Source organism: Myxocyprinus asiaticus, chromosome 22 (assembly GCF_019703515.2).
Source record: "Myxocyprinus asiaticus isolate MX2 ecotype Aquarium Trade chromosome 22, UBuf_Myxa_2, whole genome shotgun sequence".
Taxonomy (NCBI): domain Eukaryota; kingdom Metazoa; phylum Chordata; class Actinopteri; order Cypriniformes; family Catostomidae; genus Myxocyprinus; species Myxocyprinus asiaticus.
The window spans coordinates 18,204,554-18,226,425 of record NC_059365.1 but is presented as its reverse complement, the minus strand read 5'-3'; the positions used below and the strand labels follow the sequence as shown (position 1 = coordinate 18,226,425).

Below are 21,872 nucleotides of genomic sequence, written 5' to 3'. Positions count from 1 at the left end.
GTTTTCTATTCAAGGCTATTTCAAAGGTAAATGCTGTAAAAATAGTGACCCCTTACTATTGAGAAAGTACTGTGGTCATATCATGAGTAATGGTACTTAAATATATTCCATGATAGTGTACTTAATTAATAATTTGAATAAATATGATATAAATTATATAACTTAAAAATAATTCTTTTTAATATTAAAATAATTAATATTATTAAAAATGATACTGTATGGGTGTCTGGATAGCTCAGCGAGTATTGACGCTGACTACCACCCCTGGAGTCGCAAGTTTGAATCCAGGGCGTGCTGAGAGACTCCAGCCAGGTCTCCTAAGCAACCAAATTGGCCCGGTTGCTAGGGAGGGTAGTCACATGGGGTAACCTCCTCGTGGTCGCGATTAGGGGTTCTCGCTCTCAATGGGGCACGTGGTAAATTGTGTGTGGATTGCGGAGAGTAGCATGAGCCTCCCATATGTGATTCTTCACAGTGTCATGCGCAACGAGCCACGTGATGAGATGCGCGGACTGACTGTCTCAGAAGCGGAGGCAACTTAGACTTGTCCTCTGCCACCCGGATTGAGGTGAGTAACTGCGCCACCACGAGGACCTATTAAGTAGTGGTAATTGGGCATTCCAAATTAGAAAAAAAAAATTTAGAAAAAAAAGACAAAATGATACTCTATGATTACAATATTCATATACCATGATGTGAAAATACCCTGGTATTAACATGTTACTCCACTTCAAAGAAAACTGTTGTATTTCCATTTCTGTGGTCTATTTTAACTCATAGTTATATCATGGTTATTTAAAATTGTGTTGGAAGAATAGAAATGAAAACTGGTGTGTGTGTGTGTGTGTGTGTGTGTGTGTGTGTGTGTGTGTGTGTGTGTGAGTGAGAGAGAGAGAGATACCAAGACATACCATCTGCTTTCTCTTTCCCATCACTTTTAGGTGGGACAATAATCCTGCACTAAGCCAATCCATAATTCTTGTGCCCAGCTGTCATCACTAGCTTTAATTCTTCTCCTTTATCTTCTTAGTCCTACAGTGTATGAGTTTCCACCCCTTATCTGCCACTGGTTTTCTTTTTTTGTTTTACGTTTTTCCCATCCAGAACCTGAATGTTGTTGAGTGTTGTTCTGCTTTTCTTCCATTCTCCACCTTCTCCACACTTCTTGGTTCTTTTCTAATTTTATCATGGAGGAAACCCAGAAGAAGCTGATAAATGTAGCTATCAATTAAGGGCTAGACCCCTGTAGTAGGGGGGATTTCTGAGAGGGCCTGTCTGAGTGTGCTGCTGGGCTCTAAGGCCCTGACCACTGCACTGCACCGCATGGGCCCTGTCAAAAGAGCTCTTGTTATTTTCCAGTGCTCAGCAGACATTCGGTCACTGTAAGTGCTGAGAAGCATTTTTTACTTTGAAGCTCTTTGGCCCTTTATCAGCAGGCCAGGGTTAGCAAAATACAATGTGGAAATATGCCTGTAATGTGAAACACGCAGCTCACTGTGAGAGAATGGGGAGGGGCCAAGTCTCAGGTCTGCTACAAATTTACTTAAGATATGGAGAGACTTAAGAGGGATGGATGGGATCCGGCTAAAAGAGGAGGAGAAAAAAACTGGGAAATTTAAAGACAGTGTGAATTTGTGAGATAAACACCAGGCACAAATACTTAAGTTGCTTTCTCTTCAGAGCTTTTGGTGCAAACCTGCATCCGTTTGACGTTAGAGTTCAGTTAGTTTGGTTAGTGTGAAAGCTGTTTTCTGAACTTACAGTATGTGCATGCCATCGAACTGCACCCAAGTCCACTTGAAAAGGTGGTCTGGGGTAAGGTTCATGTGAACTCCAGGGGCTGGATTCATGAAAATCTTCTTGATAAAAATATTAAGAAAGTTCTTAGTGGATGAGAATGACAGTCTTTTCAGGAATACTAAATACTCATTTTTCACAAAGTTAAAAAATAAAAATAAAAATCGTTTTTGAAAATAGTAGAAACATTTGTGAATCCAGCCGCAGTATGGTTCGTAATTAGTATGAAAGCAATCCACCATAACTTGCGGAAGTGAACCGCTATTGATGATGTATAATTTGCGTGTTTGCATGCACCCAGAATTAAACTATGGTTCGACCAAGCCCTCTCAAACCAAGTGTGAAAACACCCTTAAGCCTGGTTTATACTCGACGCAGCCGCTTATTTGCGAGGATTTGTGCGCACAAAGTGACGTCACTGTATATATTTATAAGAGCTTTAACCATTTAGCTTTTGTTTAAAGTCATTTTTATTATCTACAATATTTAGAATTATTTAACGTTAATGACAAACTGAATTTTGTGTGCCAAAATCTGTTGCAGACACACGGTCAACTGCTTTTGTGTGTTTATGTACGGAATTTGACCTTTCCAATATGGCGGACAGCTTACGTATAGTGGCCCATAGGAACAGCCGCTAATGAGGCATCTATGTATGTATATCTATGGTTTCAATCCCATTGGACAAATTTGAGGAAAGGGGCAGAGCAGATGTGCCTGTGCTTTTGAGGCAGGGTAAAACTACTGCAAATAATGTTAAAAGGAAACATTTTTCACAGTATAAATTACCTGTTGCAGCCAAGTCAATTTATCCTTACCTTTCGTACACTGAATAAAAAGGTCTAAATAAAAAGTACAATAAAAAACTGAACAGCTCTTGTTTATTTATACTGTGTAAAATAAAAACATTTAAGTATGTTTAAATGTAATTTGATTTCATATTGACTTGGCTCTCAAATATAAAACTAGTACCTTAAAATGTAAACAAATTAAAGTGCTTGAGTTTAGTCACAGACAGACCAGTGTATCCTACTACTGATTCTTAAATGTTTTTGTTTTGTGCACCTGCTTCATATGTGTAGTGAACATTGACTATTATTATAATACCTGGCTAGGTAAAATGTAAAGTTCAGCAAAGCACTTATTCACTGTGGTTTCTTACTGGAAGAAGAGTGCAACACCACAGTTGCAAAATGCGTCAAGTATAAATGCCTCGGGCCGTCGGGAGTTGCACGCGCAAGACATGCTGCGGTGCCAGGTGAAAGTATAAACAAGGCATAAAGCTATTGTGTAGCAAAAAATGAACATTCTGTCCTACATTTAGTCAACCTCATGTTGTTCCAAACACATATGACTTTTCTTCTTCTTCTTTTTTTCTTTTTTGCATGGAACACAAAAGGAGTTATCTAGCAAAATATCCAAGCTGCTCTTTCCCTGGTTTTCATTCACTTTCAGTGTATGTACTGTAAAAGAATGACAATGAAAGTGAATGGTGAGCAGGGTCAGAGCAGCTTGGACATTCTGCTAAATATCTCCTTTTGTTTTTGACAAAAGGTGTTTAGACCAGGGTTTGGAATGGCATGAGGATGAGTAAATGGAAGTTTTTAATTTTTGGAAGAACTATTTCTTTAAACACACACAAGCGTACATAGGCGCACAGAACATACACTCCTCTTGCAGTGCAAATAGTAGTATCTTTCCTCTGATGTTGAGGTTGGAATGCTAACAAGCTCCATGTGGCACCTCTGACCCTCACACCTGATAGGTGAGGAGCAAAGCACATGTTTTCCATTACAGAACATCACAGTACTGGCACTCTGCAGCTTGTCTGAGCCATAGACGTAAACAAGCTGCATATGAGGCCAGCCTGCTTAGTGTTATACGTAGTAGCATGCGGTGTCTGTTTGTGTTTGTGAACTTGCATGTTTACTTGAGGATGTTTGTGTTTGTGTGTGATCATGTTGTATGGTACTTTGTGTGAAGGTATGAGAATGCATGTCCATGTTTGTGCATGTAAGGGTATATTTGGTGCTGTTTGGATGGCAGATGTTTGGCTGCAGTGGCCCAGGTGCTTGGAGCTATAGACAACACAGATGTCTGCTCAGTATAATGTGGAAATCAACCTGAAAAACACCTGGAAATAAATAGGGCAAACACATTCAGGAAATGAGCCAGTGTAAAGTCCTTTTTTAGTTATCTTTAGCTTCCTTTTACATATGCCGATTGTCAATGCAGTCAGACCAAAACCCAAGTAATAAGAGCTGAATGTCTCTTCAGCCAAACATGTTGGTAAATCATAAGAAGATAGTTTAATATTACTGTCCTATTTCTTTCCTAAATTTGGCTTATTTATTTGCTGAACTCCATTCTGTTGTCAGTGACAATATGTAATTGATATAACTCAGATAGACTCAGCCAGACCTATGGACCAATAAGTGGAAATGATGGTCAAACTTATTTCCTTAAATCCTAATATTCTTCAGTTGATTTAAGTAAAGTTGACATGTCCTGATGTGTGACATGCTACACTCAAAGTAAAACTCCATCTAAACAGCAATTTGATAATTCTTTTCTAATTATTATGCATGCATTTTTACCCCATATCAAAACTAAACTACCAAAATCCAGATTAAGAACCTATTGTGTACTGGTGGCCCATTTCATGTTTCTCGAATCCTTCTCCCATGACTTATTGTTTTGCATTAAATATATCTTGAAATGTCTGGTTGAAACTGGTCCTAAAAAGAAATTCTTTTATTAATAATTATAATAAATAAAAAATAAAGTGAAACTTTATTATCCAAGTTTTTTTTTCATATCCTGTATATGTTGGGGCAAGTGTGAAAGAGTGATCAAACACATCAGCAAAATAAATCTACCCACTAGTTTCCTTATGTCTGTTTATTGCCTATAGAGTTAGATACGGATTACTTCTCATCTAGGCCTGAAAACACAATGAGACGCAGAGCAGATGGTTGATTTTTTTCTTGTTAAAAAAAGGAGCAATGGCACAATCGCATCTGCAAATAATCCTGATCACAGAGAGAGGAAGTATGCCTTGAAAAAAAAACAACCCAATGGATCTGGCTCATTCTACTCGTTCTTCATTTCTTCCTCAATTTATAAACAACAATCCCTCCCCATACACACACACTCAACCATATTCAATCAAACGGATAACCACTCACACACACACACACACACACACACACAGAGAGAGACAATAATACCTAACCACAATTTGTGTAAACAGTGCTTGACTTGATACACACAGGAGCTAGATGGATAGCCTCTTTATATGGATTACATCTACAGTAATTCTATTGTGAAACACTTAATATGGTGGCTAAGAGTTTATGCCTTCTCACCAAACATTGTTTTATGTGGTAGGTTGCATAAGACTGACAAAAAACTTTTAATGACTAACAAGGTTGAGGATTTAACACAACATGTTGAGGAATAGTTAAGATACCTCAGCAACCGTATTAGGATGAATCAAACCAATAAGAATCATATTTGACTTTGAAAACACTATTTTCCTCTGTCCATTAGATTTCTGTGCCTGAGAGTTTGCAAAAAAGTAAAAGTATTTGTTTGTGTAAGGGCTTTATTTTAATTAGCAGGAGCTTTTGACATCCTAAATTGATTCCAGACATCTTCCTGCATCATGTCTGTCAGCCACCACAAAGTTTAAAAACACAAACTGTGTCTTACCTACTGTAGGTCATCTGTAAGCTAGATGGCATAGAAAGAGCTGTTAAGTTGCATTTGATTTTAAAAGTGATTTAATAATGTTTTCAGGTTGTTAATGTGTACATTTAGTAATTTTATTCAACGCAAGCATGCAGAACATGGAAAATACTTTGACACTCCCTTATAAAAATAGCTTCTACCTAAATACTACATTCATACATCACTATTACTGTGACTCATTATTAGGGTTATGGACTTTTTAAAACCCCTAAGCCTAAGTATTAAACTTCAACATGTTACTGCCATGTTGTTTGTGATACCGACATTAAAGGGATAGTTCAACCAAAAAGGAACATTCTTTCATCATTTACTCAACCTCCTGCCATCCCAGATGTGTATGACTTTCTTCTGCTGAACACAAAGATTTTTAGGAGAATGGGTCCTCACAATGCAAGTGAATGGGTACCAAACTTTTGAAGCTCAAAAATGCACATTAAGGCAGCATAAAAGTAATCCATAAGACTCCAGTGGTTAAATCCATATCTTCAGATGCGATATGATAGGTGTGGGTGAGAAACAGATCAATATTTAAGTCCTTTTTTACTATAAATTCTCCTTTCTGCCCAGTAGGTGGCAGTATGCATGAAGAATGCGAATCGCCAAAAAACAATAGAAGAAGAATGTGAAAGTGAATGTGGAGATTGATAGTAAAAAAAAAAAAAAAGGGACTTGAATATTGATCTCGCTTCTGAAGATATGGATTTAACCACTGGAGTCTTAAGGATTACATTTATGCTGCCTTTATGTGCTTTAGGAGCTTCAAAAGTCTAGTACCCATTTACTTGCATTTTATGGACCTACAGAGCGGAAATGTTCTTCTAAAAATCTTTGTTTGTGTTCAGCAGAAAAAAGAAAGTCATACACATCTGGGATGGCAATAGGGTGAGTAAATGATGAGAGAATTTTCATTTTTAGGTGAACTATTCCTTTTTTAATGATTCCTGAAATCATGCAGCTTGTTGAGGAGAGGTGTGCTATTACTTTTCTAAGAGATCAATCTTACAATTTCTGATTATCTGAGAAACAACCGTGCATAGCAACACGGACATATCCACTCGGAACACATTAGAAACCACATAACAATGTCCTGGCAACCACCAAAAACACATTTGTATCATGGCAGCAAGTTTTATGCAGGCTAGCACCACTCATATTTCCCTCAGAAAAAGTAAAAATTGAGATACTAACAGTTATTTTTACTATGATAAAACTGCGGTAACTTGATATTAGCCACCACAAAAAATAAATTACACAAAATGATAGAAAGAACAGTTTGAAGGAGTTTAAAGTATCCCATATTAATTTACTATGTTTTTACAGTATTAACAGTAATTGTAGTAACTATGATATTTCCGTGGAAAATATGTTTATCATGTTTAAAATGCATTTTTAAAGGCCTCGCTGTCACAATCCTTGAATCTGTCCTTGTTTCCTTGTTAGTCAGGTTTTACATTCTGTTGCTCCATCTTTTAATCTCAGTCAGCTTGTTCGCAGCCGCTCTGGCGCTAACGGTAGCTGGAGCATTTACAAGCATTTCTGAGCAGTTAGCTCACATATGCATTGAGCACAGCTCATTGAATTGGCCTTTGTACAGTGATTTCTTATAGTGAGACAGCAACTAGGCCTTGACCATCTCCAACATTCCCTGTGGTAAATACAATCTATCTTTCTCTAAATGTTCATCTGTTTTTATCCCTCCTTTTTGCACGTGTCTCTCTGTCTTTCTCTCTCGCTCTCCACATGTTAAATCTAAATATTAGTGCTAAAAATATATTTTAAGGTGGGCGTACACGGTGTGATTTTTGGCTGTTGTGCGAGCTCCCGACCGTTTTTTTCCAGTCGGAAGAGATCAAGTGGAAATCGTTGGTGCTCGTGTGGTCTCGGCTCACATCGTGTGAGTGGAATTACGAGCGAAGCCAAGCAGCTCACGAGCAGCTCACGAGCAGCTCACGACCTCACGATAAATTGTAAAACTGTCTAAAAAATGTGGCCGCTGTCAGCTTGAATTCATGAGGTGTGTGTGGTTGAACGAGCCGATTTGGCGATCTTCCTGAAGTTGACCAATCAGTAGAAGGTGTTACAACTCACATGATCAGTGAAAACAGTGAGTGTTAATGAAGCTTTTACACATTTGGAGAAAATGGTTGTTAAAAATGTGTATTATTCACAACCACATCACTTAAGGATTCTACACAAATGCCATGCTGTTCTCTGCTCTTTAAACAAATAATTTGCCATACGGATTGTGCTAGAAAACAATCTTCACTCTGACGGAAAAAGTTGTAAAATTTCCATCATGGTCTGTTTTAATTCATCATATTCGTTTCAGTTCTAGGGCGACATTTAGGTAGGGTTGCCAGACATCCTGTTTTTCCCGGGACAGTCCCGTATTTATGCACTTTTTCTACTGTCCCGACTTATTCTGAAAAAGTTGTGTCTTGTCCCGTATTTCCCCTCTCCTATAATTTCTCTATCGCCTATGCGGCTTTCTCAGTCACTTGAGTATTCTAATCAAAGGTAGCCAAAGATACGGCTTGTAAAACCAATAAAATCACACATGTTATTTGAAGTACATGATTGGACTGCCCTTCCAGCTGGGGAGGGGGACGAGGGAGGGAAAAACAAAAACAAAAAAAAGAGGAGAGGGAAAGGCAAGGTGGAGCAACAGTGAGAGAGGAGAGAGAGAAAAAAGCTTGCTCACCGGTTTCCCAGACACGCCGTCGCCTGGTCCTCGATCACTCCTCCACCCTCTGGCGGACGACAGCCGCTCCTCCCCGGGCGGACCAGAGCCAGTCCTCCGACCCCTGGCGGATGGAACACCCCTCCACGTTTTGGTGGCCGGTAGGGAACTCCTCCGCCCCTGGCAGCAGCTCCACCACTTCAGGCGGCCGGCAGCGAGCCCCTCCTCCCCTCGTGGATGGCAGCCATTCCTCTGCATCCAGGCGGCCAGCAGAAACTCCTCCATCCCCCGGCGGATGGCCGTGTCTGCTCCTTTGGGTGGATGGCAGTGGCGAGGACTCTACGACAGCGCATCCCTCCTCCTTCCCGGGCTTCGGCACCAATGTCCTCCTCATCACAGTTGTGTGTGTATATATATATATATATATATATATATATATATATATATATATATATATATATATACACACACAACAGTTAGTTCCAGTTCTTGAATGTGATTGGACGAGAGATGTTCCATGAGTACTGATGGTCTCACCCCATCAGCACTCGGATGCTTCACTGTGTGTATCACACCGCTTGTATTCGTACCATTCTAAACTAATGTGTAAGAGCAGTGCATATGTGTTAAGAGCTATATGTGTCTCTTTACTTTTCATTTTGTGACATTACATATTTTAGCCAGCAGGTGTCGGCAAAAAAAACATTTGTGTGTAATATGAGCCAGGTGATGTGAAGTGTTAGTCAGTGTTTTCGGTCATCAGCACTACGTGTTCGCTCGTATTACTACTACACTACTAAAGCTAGGAAATAGCTTTCAACAGCTTTAAACTAACAACTTCAGCATTAAGGCTTATCACAGCTGAGAGACACAATAGACTGATTGTAAACTCAAGGTGCTTACCTCTTACCGGAGTTTCCACATTGGAGAGGACATACTGTTAAAAATGGCAGAGGAGATTGCGGTTTCTATAGTGAAAGTCTCTTGCGCACCGGCTACCGCGAAATAGGGAGGAATACCCCTGCATGGACGGCTATTTTTCCACTGAGAAAATAGGATGAATTTGACCAAAATGACATTAGACATAAGAAAGCAGTTCCATGCACAAATGCTTTTTTAATGACTGTACTCAGTTTTTCGTAATTTTCTAAAATTTACTTGTTCATTGAACTGTTGTATATAAGCAATATCACACTCGCAATCATGCTATATGGCCCTAAATCAGCACTGCTGTGATTACCTATGGCACGAGGCCATTGGCAAATCACAGCAGTGCTGATGTAGGGCCATATCGCACTCTTGCTCATGTGATATTGCTTAAATATATATATATATATATATATTTATTTATTTTTATTTATTTATTTTTTCGGCAGATGAGTTTTCAGATAATGCAGCCCCTGGCCATGCTAGTCTTCTTTTTTATTTTTTAAATCGTAAGCTACAAGGAATGAAAGCAATGTCCTCCTCTGGCTTTATGTCTTATAATGATAAATAGCGCAAAAATGTGTGCAATTGCTTCGGAATTCGCCAGGTTAAGTCCTGTCATGTACCACTGCATTTGTATTATTTGATTATCAGATAAATTGACTCGTAACGTGTGCTGGGGCTCACGACCTCCCAAGTGTCAGAACTCGCACCATGTACGCCCGGCTTTAGTAAATCTAATTATGTTCAGAGGAGCAGTATGGCTGAAATGAGTTGGTGAAACCACTGGCCGTGCCCACTCTGAGTTGTGCTAATTAATATGAGTTGACTCTAATTTGCCCCACAATGGAACCCATTGAACATTTGATGGGGAATGCTGACAAGGGGATATGAATCGATTATCCCCAAACATACAGTCAGACTTACTCTGTTACAGTATTTGAGTCTTTACTAAAGACAGAATTTTTTTTTTCCCCCCAACTTTTTACTTGCACAGTCATCCCCTCCATAATTCTATACCCCTCTATCTGTTCCAAAAAACACCGCACCCACTTTATCTTCTTTTCCAAGTCAGTCTCCCTGTCTCGTTGCAGTGTGCTGTAACTGTGTCTTGGTGAACTGTAGCTGTGTTTTGCTGTGCTGTAGCTGTGTCTTGCTCTGCAATAGTTGTATCTCGATGTGGCATAGCTGCTGTGCTGTAACTGTGTGTTTTACTGTAGCTGTGTCTCGCTTTGCTGTAACTTTGTGTTGTTCTGCTGTAGCTGTGTCTCTATGGTGTAGCTGTGTCTCGCTGTGCTGTTACTATGTTGTTGTGCTTTGGGGGTATATAGCTGTGTGTTGTGCTATAACTGTGTCTTGCTGTGCTGTAACTGTTTGTTGTTGTACTGTAGCTGTGTCTTGCTGTGCTGTAGCTGTGTCTTGCTGTGCTGTAGCTGTGTCTTGCTATACTGTAGCAGTGCTGTAGTTGTGTTTTGGTGTGTAGCAGCTATGTCTTCCTGTGCAGTAACTGTGCTTTGGTGTGCAGTAGTTGTGTCTTGCTGTGCTGTAGCTGTGTTTTGGTGTGCAGTAGCTGTGCCTCGCTGTGCTGTAGCTGTGTCTCGCTGTGCTGTAGCTGTGTTTTGGTGTGCTGTAGCTGTCTTTCTGTGCTGTAGCTCTGTCTTGCTGTGCTGTAGCTGTGTTTTGGTGTGCAGTAGCTGTGTTTTTGTGTGAAGTAGCTGTGTCTCACTGTGCTGTAACTGTTTGTGTGTGCTGTAGCTGTGTCTTATTGTGCTGTAGCTGTGTTTTGGTGTGCAGAAGCTATTTCAAGCTGTGCTATACCTGTATCTCGATGTGGCGTAGCTGCTGTGCTGTAACTGTGTGTTTTGCTGTAGCTGTGTCTTGCTGTGCAATAGCTGTGACTCACTTTGCTGTAACTTTGTGTTGTTCTGATGTAGCTGTGTCTTGTGCTATAGCTGTGTCTATATGGTGTAGCTGTGTCTCGCTGTGCTGTTACTGTGTTGTTGTGCTTTAGTTGTGCTTTGGGGGTATATAGCTGTGTGTTGTGCTATAACTGTGTCTTGCTATGCTGTAGCAGTGCTGTAGCTGTGTTTTGGTGTGCAGTACCTATGTTTTCCTGTGCAGTAACTTTGCTTTGGTGTGCAGTAGCTGTGCCCTGATGATCTGTAGCTGTCCTGTTGTGCTATAGCTGCGTTTTGGTGTGCATTGCTGCCTTGTTGTGCTGTAACTGTGTTTTGGTGTTCTGTAAATGTGTTTTGGTGTGCAGTACCAGTGTCCTGATAATATGTAACTGTCTTCAGGTGGTGTAACTGTGTTTTGGTGTTGTGTAGCTGTGTCTGGCTGTGCTGTAGCTGTGTTGCAATGAGCAGAAGCTGCCTCCTGAAACTGTGTCTTATAGTAGCTGTGTCTTAGTCTGCTGTACCTCTTTTGGTGTGCAGTTGCCGTGTTCTGATGTACTGTAGCTTTGTGTCACTGTGTTGTAAATGTGTCTTGCTGTGCAATAGCTGTTTTGGTATACTGTAGATGTTACTCACTGTGCTGTAGCTGTGCTGTAGTATTCTTTAGCTGTGTCTCAGTGTTCTGTAACTGTGTTTTGGCCCCCTCATGGCTGGCTAGTTTTCTTGGCTAGCTACTGGCTGCCTGCTGGAGTGGGCCTGTGGTCAGGGCAATGGGTGTAGAGGCAGATGCTCACACACAACTAGCAGAAGCATCGGCCTGGGAGCAAAGCTTACAACTACAGAGACATTGTGCTGTCCATGGTAGCATATAGTGTGTTTACAGAGATTTTGTGTTGCACATATAGAGGTGTAGAAGGTACTGAAATACATATATTGTACATTTTCTACTTTTTGCTGTAATAACCTTTTTGTGGCCATAAAATATAACCTTACAGCAATACTCTGTTGGAGTCTGTTTGCTTTGTATCTTATTGTCTGGCAGAAAAGGATACAGATATTAAACATTCTGAGATGAACGTTCTCCTTTTTCACCTGCACAGTGGATGTGCACAGCAATGGGTGTGGAAAATTTTCTTTATTGGTTTTGAGCGTGTGCATCTGAATTACCATAATTGCTAATAAAATACACAGTAGCAAAGTCTAATGATATTTTGTGATTTATAATAAAGTAGCTTGTAATTATGTTACTTAAACTATTACAAAAGTAAAAAAGCTTGCTGGAAAGATAGACAATCAAATGGTTGCTGAAGGAATGCTCCATCACATTTGTGTCGTTCTGTGTGTTTACATAACCCCGGCTCCACAAATGTAGCAGCAATGTAAACCAGTATTCCCCACTTTCATAAGAAGCACCTGTGTTTGGAGACTGACATTCCGTGCACTTATCTAGTCCTGAGAAACACCTGTAAGGCAGACAGGAGCTCCAGAATAAACACGTCAGCTGTATGTCCAGGTGGAGGGCTGTCTGAGAGTTGGCACAAGATCTGCTGTGCTGTCTGACGGGCTGCATTTCAAATCATTTTGAATCTCTCAAAGGACCTATTAGATTTTGATAAATGTTCTGCATTGAGATATTATACATTGTTGACTATGTAGGCTAGACTGGTGTGAGGAATGTTTTCTTTGTGTGAATATTTCGACTTTTCTATTTGTCAGAAACATAACTCTACTGAGCTAAGTACATGTGTGCTCTTTAGTGCCACATTTTTTCATTGTTTATAAGTACATTTTTACATTTTCTGAAGAAAATGTGAGTGTTACTTGCCAATGCAAAAGTCTGCCACAATGCAAGGGTGTTGTCCTGCACATAGAATCTACAAGTCTATGATATTCTGGTCCCTAGATATGGCTCGAGTCCTTCCTTCAAAACAAGTCTGTAGAAGTCTGATCGCTTTTAATTATAATAGCACACCTCTCCTCTACAAGCCACACAATTTGAGATATCATCATGTCTGTATAAATGGTGTTGGACAAGCTACATGCCTAAGTTTACATTTTATGGTTAGGGGTTTTGTTAAAATATCAGTAGTAATGCTTGCCTTAGCTTGCACCATTAAGAATTCTCCACACGTTTATGTTAGTGTAGGTTTGTTTGTAGCTTGTGTAGTGTTCTTTGTTTAAAAGAATAAAGACTTTAACCTTGAGTTTAGAAGAGCAAAGCATATAGTGTGAAGAACATCCTCATTGCTTCTCTTTAAACACAAAGAGCATATAAATCGTCTTTAGCCAGGTCTTAAAAAAACTAGTCCTCTTAAGCAGTTAGCAAGTGTCTTATTCTTGCTATTGAGAGCTGCAATAAACATTAAGAATTTGTTTTTGTTCCTGTTTGTTGTGCCTGTGATGTACTGCACCGCCCACATTGAGCTGCTGCAAGCCCACCATTACCAGTCAATGGCTGACTGTTGACCTTTCACCTGTGTTGTAACTGGAGATCGTAACTCTGTGATAAAGCCAGTTAGACCTGGTGGATGGTGGAGACCCATGGGGACTAATACTGCTGAAAATTAATAGCCTTTGAGAGGGGTGGGACTCCTCAAGTGCTATTGGCCACATTAATTTGGGATGAATTGTCTGTTTCTATATTTAGCATGCCAGCCTCCACATATCCATCCCACTAATTGACATTGTGCTATATCAGGTCCAAAAACAAGAGTTAATGGGCTCTCATTCCATTCTGTGTTCCCTGACACAGTCACTCACACTACCATACACATAATTGTTCATGGCTCATTATGACAGGATATTATTAGTCACAGTGTGCAGTTGGGTTATACACTGTTTGCACTCTGTGTAGTCGGTATGGGTCATGATGGTCTACTAGTCAATTTGTGAGGTCAACTGGTTTATCTAATACAATATATATATATATATATATATATATATATATATATATATATACACACAGTACTGTGCAAAAGTTTTAGGCACATAAGATGTTTCACAACAGCATTTGTCTTAAGATGTTTTTTTTTATATCTTCAGCTTTAGTGTGTCAATAGGAAATATAAATGTTAGACTCCCAAACATTACTTTTGCAAATAGAAAAGATTAGAATAGAAGAACAGGGAGCCCTGCTACAGATGTCGTGGCCCCCACAAAGCCCCCCACTGAACATCGTGTCAGTCTGAGATTACATAATGAGACAGAAACAATTGAGACAGCATAAATAGATAGAAGAACTGTGGCAAATTCTCCATGAAGCTTGGAACATCCTATCTGCCAACATCCAAGAAAAACTGTATCCAGGTGCTGTTTTAAAGGCAAAGGTGGTTACACCACATATTGATTTAGCTTTTTTATGTTTATTGGACTTTGTTTGACATTAAGTAGTAAATGAAAACTATTTATGTCATTATTTTTGAAGACATCCACACTATGCAACATTTTTCACAAGTGCCTAAAACTTTTGCACAGTACTGTGTATATATATATATATATATATATATATATATACACACCAACAATCATGACATGGTCCAAATCACTGAGATCAAATTTTTTCCCCATTCTGATGGCTGATGTGAACATTAACTGAAGCTTCTGACCCGTATCTGCATGGTTTTATGCACTGCACTGCTGCCACACGATTGGCTGATTAGTTAATCACATGAATGATTGTTGGTGCCAGACGGGTGGTTTGAGTATTTCTGTAACTGCTGACCCCAGCTTAGCTGGGATATGTGAAAAAAAGAATTTCACTGTATATGTGCAAATGTATAATGTGTGATAAATAAATACAATTATTATACAATTATTATTATTTATATATCTCCTGGGATTTACACGCAAAACAGACTCTAGAATTTACTCCAAATGGTGGCAAAAACAAAAAACATCCAGTGAGCGGCAGTTCTGCGGATGGAAACGCCTTTTTGATGAGAGAGGTCAACAGAGAATGGCCAGACTGGTTCGAACTGACAGAATCTACAGTAACTCAGATAACTGCTCTGTACAATTGTGGTGAGAAGAATAGCATCTCAGAATGCTATTCTGAGAAGTGGGTTGGCACTGTTTTGGCGGCATGAGGGGGACCTACACAATATTAGGCAGGTGGTTTTAATGTTGTGGCTGATCGGTGTATATATACTTTGATATTTTTAGTCGCTATAGCCATACAAATTCAGCCGGACATATTAGCCTGTTGCATCATATATCGTGATGCTATTTGAGTGTCCTGCCATGAGCGTTTTTAAGATGCCATGTCAAGTTAGAAATTCAGTTGTGCCCCATCTAGCTGTTTTTGAATGCAAAAATGCTGTTTTATGTGCCCCCCAAAGAAACACATCTAAAACCAGCCTTTTATTATACCGGACTTCCTGAAGACAGATTAGTCTGCTAGTCATTCAGGTTACCACTGACTACTCAGTTTTGTTTTGCATATCCCTAGTTGGGTTATACACGGTTTGCAATTTGTAAAAATCTTTTTGGCTATTTCTGAAAGCCTGCAGCAGAAAGACTGCTGTAACTTTAGCCCTCTTTCCACACACTTTACCCTCCAACCCCCTTATTTATTTAAAAGGTGTTTTCTCTGTAAGAACATTTCTGAAGACCGAGATTATACTCAGTGACTCACACCTTTCACACACACACACACACACACACACACACACACACACAGACAAAGCAATAACCTCACACACTACCAAACACACACACACACACACACACACACATACACATTCATCACTTGCCTGCCTATTCACACAAAAACACCTAGTCTGATTTAGGATATAGTGTATATAAAAGCAGTATTGAATTACAACTCAGCTTTAATTGGACCGGTGGTACAGTGTGCCGCTGTCACAATGAAAAATCGGACTTTCAGGGCCAGTGGAATGTCTAACCACTGCCTTGTCAGTGGACAGAGGGAAAGAAAAAGTTAATTGTTCTCTGGCTCACGTTCAAGCTCTGTCGTAATTGCAGAGAAATCTCGAGGAGGTTTCAGTGCCTAGGCTTTATTTATTTGCCTCCTTCCTCTGTTTTAAAGTCGACTGTGCTGAAATGGGCCCCTGGGCATCCAGGGACCCCCTGAGAGAAGGTCTCCATCTCTTTCCTGCGATCGGCCTGGTTCTCACTGGCTGGCATGCTGAGTTCAGGGCCCAGAATTAATTAAGTCGCATGCTTTCCTGTTGATCCCACCACTACCACAGCCACTGGTCCAAATGGTGGTCTTCCCCCTGTGGGGTTAAATCCCCCCAAACGAAGACAGCAGCATGAAGAGGCTGCTGTGGATGGTATTAAATATGGCATGTGGTCTGATTAGTTGAGAAATGGAAAGCTGTCCTGTGGATTCAGTTCAAATTTCAGAGAACATAAGCATATGAACAGGACTTGGTTACTGCTATGTGTATCTTCCCTGATTCTGAGTGACTAAGCAAGGTGCCTATACTTAAAAATGTTCCCCATTATGTATACAGATTTCTACAGACCATTAAAGCAATATAGACCCCATGAAATAAAAACTGTTTTTGTGGCTTTTAGTCCGTGTTTATTAGTTTTAAAGCCATTGATATGCTAAAAGTTCACAAAATGAACAATTAACAATTAAAATTTACAGTGTTTCTCTACATAAAAACGGACCGAAAATATTGATGTATCATGTTGCAAAACAGAACCTTTGTCCAATCAAATTATCTTTAGAATGAGAATGTCCCTCCCCCTAATACCACCTGCAACTGACTAGTAGCAAATCAAGGCTATTAAAAAAAAAGCTATTAAATACATAATCACAAAAAGATTCCGGCACTCGTCAAGCAGTTTCATCCGGGCCTTTAATATGCTTGAAGCCTTACACAAATGTTAAGGTTATCACAATATTAAAATTTGTCACACAGTTCTTGTGTGTTTACATCTGTGCCTATATGGTTTAGTTGTGTTTTGGTCAGCGTTTCCTGGTTTTAATGCAGCTAGTGGACAGAGTACAGGAATTTTTGCTATGTTCAACATAAAGTAGGAGAACATGTGAGTATTTTATACATGCAATAGCTCTTGTCTTGTGGGCACAATGTTTTCCTCAGCTGGCTTGGAGGGACACTTCACAGGGGACACTTCCACACATAACTGGCGTGCCTCTCCATTCTTGCCATTATTACTGATATTTTCTTTCATTTGTCACAACTTTACCCTCATAGTTCTGTCCTCTTCGTGGCTTATTTCCCGGACAATGCACCTCAGCTTTATATGTTGTGCTAAATGAGAAGAACTTTGAATCTCTTTGTGAAGAGACATGTTGTTAACATGGTGTTGGAGTTAGTGAGACACTGCCATATTCCTCACTCACTCTTGTAAAACAACATAAAACTTACGGCAAGTTATAGGAACTATAGGAATTGTGTTGTTTCTAAAAAACAAAAAACAAAAAAAAACATCCAAAATAAATCAAAACTATGTAATATTTTAGCATATTCAAATTTGCCACCCTTTGCATAGAATTTTCAGACATGTACTCTTGACATTTTCTCAACCAGCTTCTTGAGGTATCACCATGGGATGCTTTTTAAACAGTTTTGAAGGAGTTCCCATCAATTCTGGGCACTTATTAGCTTCTTTTCTTAATTATTCGGTCCCTTTTTTTTATTTATTTTTTATACAATTTTAGTTTTGTAATGAAATAAATTAATATGTTGGCACACTTACATTTTTGTCTACAAAACTAATTTCAAACATGTAAGCATATGCCTTCAAATCAAAAGGTTTTTAAGATCATGAGAAACATTTCAGTCAAGTGACCCCAAACTTTTGAACGGCAGTGTATATATATACTGAATATATCTACATATACTACAATTTTGTTTTTACATATTAATCTGTTAATGTTAGTTAATACATTATGAACTAACAATGAACAAAACTATATTTACAAAATAACAATAACCAAGATTAATAAATGCTGCAAAACATTTTTCAATGTTAGTTCATGATACCTAAGGCATTAACTAATACCAACTAATACCAAGTTTTTTTATTATTATGGCTGCATATCTTTTAATCAGGTTTTGCAATTCTTGCATGTTCTGGATTTCTCTTCTTCCATCCATGTAATTTTTCTCACATTCTCTCTCTCTCTCAGACTTGGCAGATAATTTGGCTATTGATGATTTAACACTTCACGAGCTGCTCCTGACTCCTAGATTGGCCACGGACGCACATGCCGGAGCATCTGTACCCGGAGCAGCACGGGTGGCATATGCTCCTTGTGGAACCTTCATCTTTAACATCATTATCTTCATCCTGTTTGGCCTTCAGTGATCATCAATCCACTCTGACTACCTTCAAACTTTGATCAGAGTTTAAAGAGACGCTACTAATGTCCATGTGTACATACAGTTCTATGATTTTGGCAAAGGACAGGAATATTTCCTCTTCTCAGTCTCAAGTCTTACCATATGAGCTTGTCATTTTTATATTTTGTGTGGATTCGAGGATTTAAATATTATCTCAATGCCCAGACTATGAAATCTAAATTCATCTACAGCATGAAGAGTACTACATATCCATCTAAAAATCATGTTTTTTTACCCTCTGTGCTTTTACGCCACACAACAGCCATGTGTTTTACATTGAACATTGCCTCCCCTCTGCTATACACATGCAGTTTTACACAAAGGCCAAAGCCTTCTGTAGTAAAAGGACCTAAATCTCTTTTGAGAAGACAAAAAAAAAAAAGCTCAGCTTTTGTTAGTGAATGGGCACACTTAAGGAGACAGATCCGTGACTGACAGTCTGGGAATACATGTAAATGCTCTAGTGGGCACAGACTATCTCTGACTCCTTGACTTTTTCTTATATACTGTAGTGAGGGTCTCCTCTGCCACCCATTTCCTGTGCAGTAAATGACCCTTGGAGGAGAGGACATCAAGGTATTGGCATGTCGTTGTGAAACCCTCTCCTTCCAGGATGATACAGCTGTACCTCATTTGCAAAAAAATGCTTTTAAAATGTTTTATTAGAATACTGACTTTCCCTTTTCAGAAACTGTGGTATTTTATATCTCTCTTTGATTTTGTCACTTCCTTTGGCTGTTTAGCTCTACCTTTTCCTGTCTTTTCCTCTGTTCTTCTATTATAATTGTGTGATTAAAGCATTCTCTTAAATGGACTTCCTCTACATTTCCTTTTTGTCCTTTTTTTATTTTTTGCTTTGACTTCCCCCCTTTCACAGGTCACCATAGCATATCCACCTAAGGAAAGGTGTGCCATGTTGATGGCTTGATTGATCTGTGCATGTAACATATGTAAGGCCATTTGTAAGGATTTCTTTTTTTATACATCTTTGTTTACAAAGGGCTAAAAATATAATTTTAGACCAGAGTGTTTTTGCTTAGAAAACCTGTTGTTTGCAAACACTGTTTTCCTGTCATAACCTGTGAAGTTATTTATTATTGATCTTTGTTCAATACTTAACAGCATGTCATTATTCGTGAAGTGTGTTGTGGACAAAAGAGTGTCGTAAACAAGACAGTGCTAGAATCTGCAGCTAGAGATACATCAAGGTATCGACCAAACATCTGTATAGGCAAAAAAAAAAAAAAAAAATAATAAAATTATCTGCACTATTGGACATTGGCCAAATGTTTAAAAACCGCCAATGATCATGGCCAATTATATTTTGTCAAAAGGGGATGGAAAAACAATTAGCCTGTAACTCATGTTGTGTGTGAAAAAAGTCTCTTGTGTAGAATTATTTTAAATTGGGTTACAATGACAGCAGTTGCAATTTGTAAGGTGTGCGCTGCTAGAATTTCACGAGGTGGAACTACAGTTATCATTTTTAACACGAATAAAGCAGCCTCCACTTTAGCTTCATCAAACTGGTCATATTCATTGCTGCTAAAAAGGAAAAGCTTCATCATTCAGAATTCAGTCAATGTGAGTTAAAAGGATAGTTCACCTAACAATTACAATTCTCTGATCATTTACTCACACTTATTCCATCCCAGACGTGTATGACTTTCTGTCTTCTACTGAACACAAACATAGATTTTTAGATGAATATTTCAGCTCTGTAGGTCCTCATTATGCAAGAAAATGTTACCAAATTTTGAAGGTCCACAAAGCATGTAAAGGCAGCGTAAAAGTAATCCGTAAGACTCCAGTGTTTTAATCCATGTCTTCAGAAGTGAGAAACAGATCAATATTTAAGTCCTTTTTTACTATCAATCTCCACATTCACTTTCACATTCTTCTTTTGTTTTTGGCAATTCGCAGTATTCGTGCATATCACCACCTACTGGGCAGGGAGAAGAATTTATGGTCAAATCTGTTTCTCACCCACCCCTATCATATTGCTGGCACACTTTTATGCTGCCTTTGTGTGCTTTTCGGAGCTTCAAAATATTGGTACCCATTCACTTGAATTGTGAGGACCAAAAGAACTGAAATATTCTTCTAAAAATCTTTGTGTTTAAGAGAAGAAAGCAAGCCACACACATCTGGGATTGCATGAGAGTGAGTAAATGATGAAAGAATTTTCATTTTGGGGTGAACCATCCCTTTAAGAAAATTCAAATAAATAAGAAATCTTACCAATTTCATGTGAGCCTAACAAAAGGCTATTCAGTTTAAGAATGTTAATGTGAGTTAATATGCTTTTTGTTTCAGTGTTTTGTTTATAACTTAGGCCAGTTACTCGGAAACATGGAAGACATGAAGAGACAGAGAATAAAGTTGTTCTTTGAGTTTCTTTGTAGTTGTGTAATTAATAATCAGTGATTTGAAACAAGTTAGCATAAAAAGCAGAATCACCAAACAATTGGTGTATGCAGATGTTGTTCTAAATTCCCAGTTATATTGAGATCAGGAGTCATTGTAGAACATTAAACATTTTGTACTAGAGCTAGTTCAATGGTAATTTGACCTTGTGTTCAGGAGCATTGGCCTGCTGAAAAATTAACTTTCTCTCCAGTTTGTTTTGTAGCAGACCAAAACAGGTTCTCTTGCATTATTTGCCTATAATTTGCACCATCCATTCTTTTAAAAAGATGCCCCAGTCCCTATTGATAAAAGTCTGCCCCAGACTTTACCAGACATCACAGTGGGTATGGTGGATATCTCTGAGATGAATGCAGTGTTAGATTTAAGCAATATGTCTAATTTAACTAGAAAATCTTTTAACACATTACAGCTTGGTCAATATCATGTTTTTTTCTTCTTCTTTGAAGCTTCAGCTTTCAAGTGGTTCTTTTGGAGTAATGACTTCTTTTGTGCCACCCTCCCCAACAGACCAGTGATATGCAGAGCTCTTGATATGGTTGACTAGTGCACCTTCACTCCGTTCTCAGCCACTGAACCCTGTAGCTCCTATAAAGTGATCACTGGTCTCCCTGTAGCTTCTCTCACAAGCCTCATTGTTCGTGCAGAAATTTTTGAGGATCGACCTTTTCTGGACATTTTGATTGAGCCCCACTTACTGATAATTGTGCCAACAGTACCCACTGGGACATCCTAATACTTTTATAATGTTTTGTACCGTTTTCCTAATTTAAACATTTGTTTTACTTTATCTCTAATTTCTTTCTAATGCTCTTTGTCTTCATTTTCACAGCTGTCCTTCAGATTCACAGCCTAGGTAATGATCACTTAACTGTGGGGATTTATTTAGAAAATGTGGTAGTTATTTTAATGAGTCACAGTTAGTGGCCAATTGTGAGGCAATTGTGTCCTCGTTGGGGCAGTTTTTTTTGCATCTGTGTAAACTTAGAGCTTCTGCAATACATTTACTGATTCTTTATGTAGGAAACATTTCAGATTATTTTATTTCAC

At 38.9% G+C, this 21,872-nt stretch overlaps 1 protein-coding gene across 1 annotated transcript in view; it reads left to right on the top strand.

Annotated features, from left to right (window-relative positions):
* Positions 1–20,793, top strand: part of gpc3 (glypican 3) — a 216,746-nt gene extending 195,953 nt beyond the window's left edge. The window contains exon 8 of the mRNA XM_051650296.1: positions 18,182–20,793. Within this exon, the coding sequence (XP_051506256.1) occupies positions 18,182–18,360 (179 nt within the window). The 3' untranslated portion in view covers positions 18,361–20,793. The remainder of the gene's footprint in view (positions 1–18,181) is intronic.
* Positions 20,794–21,872: the final 1,079 nt, after the last annotated feature.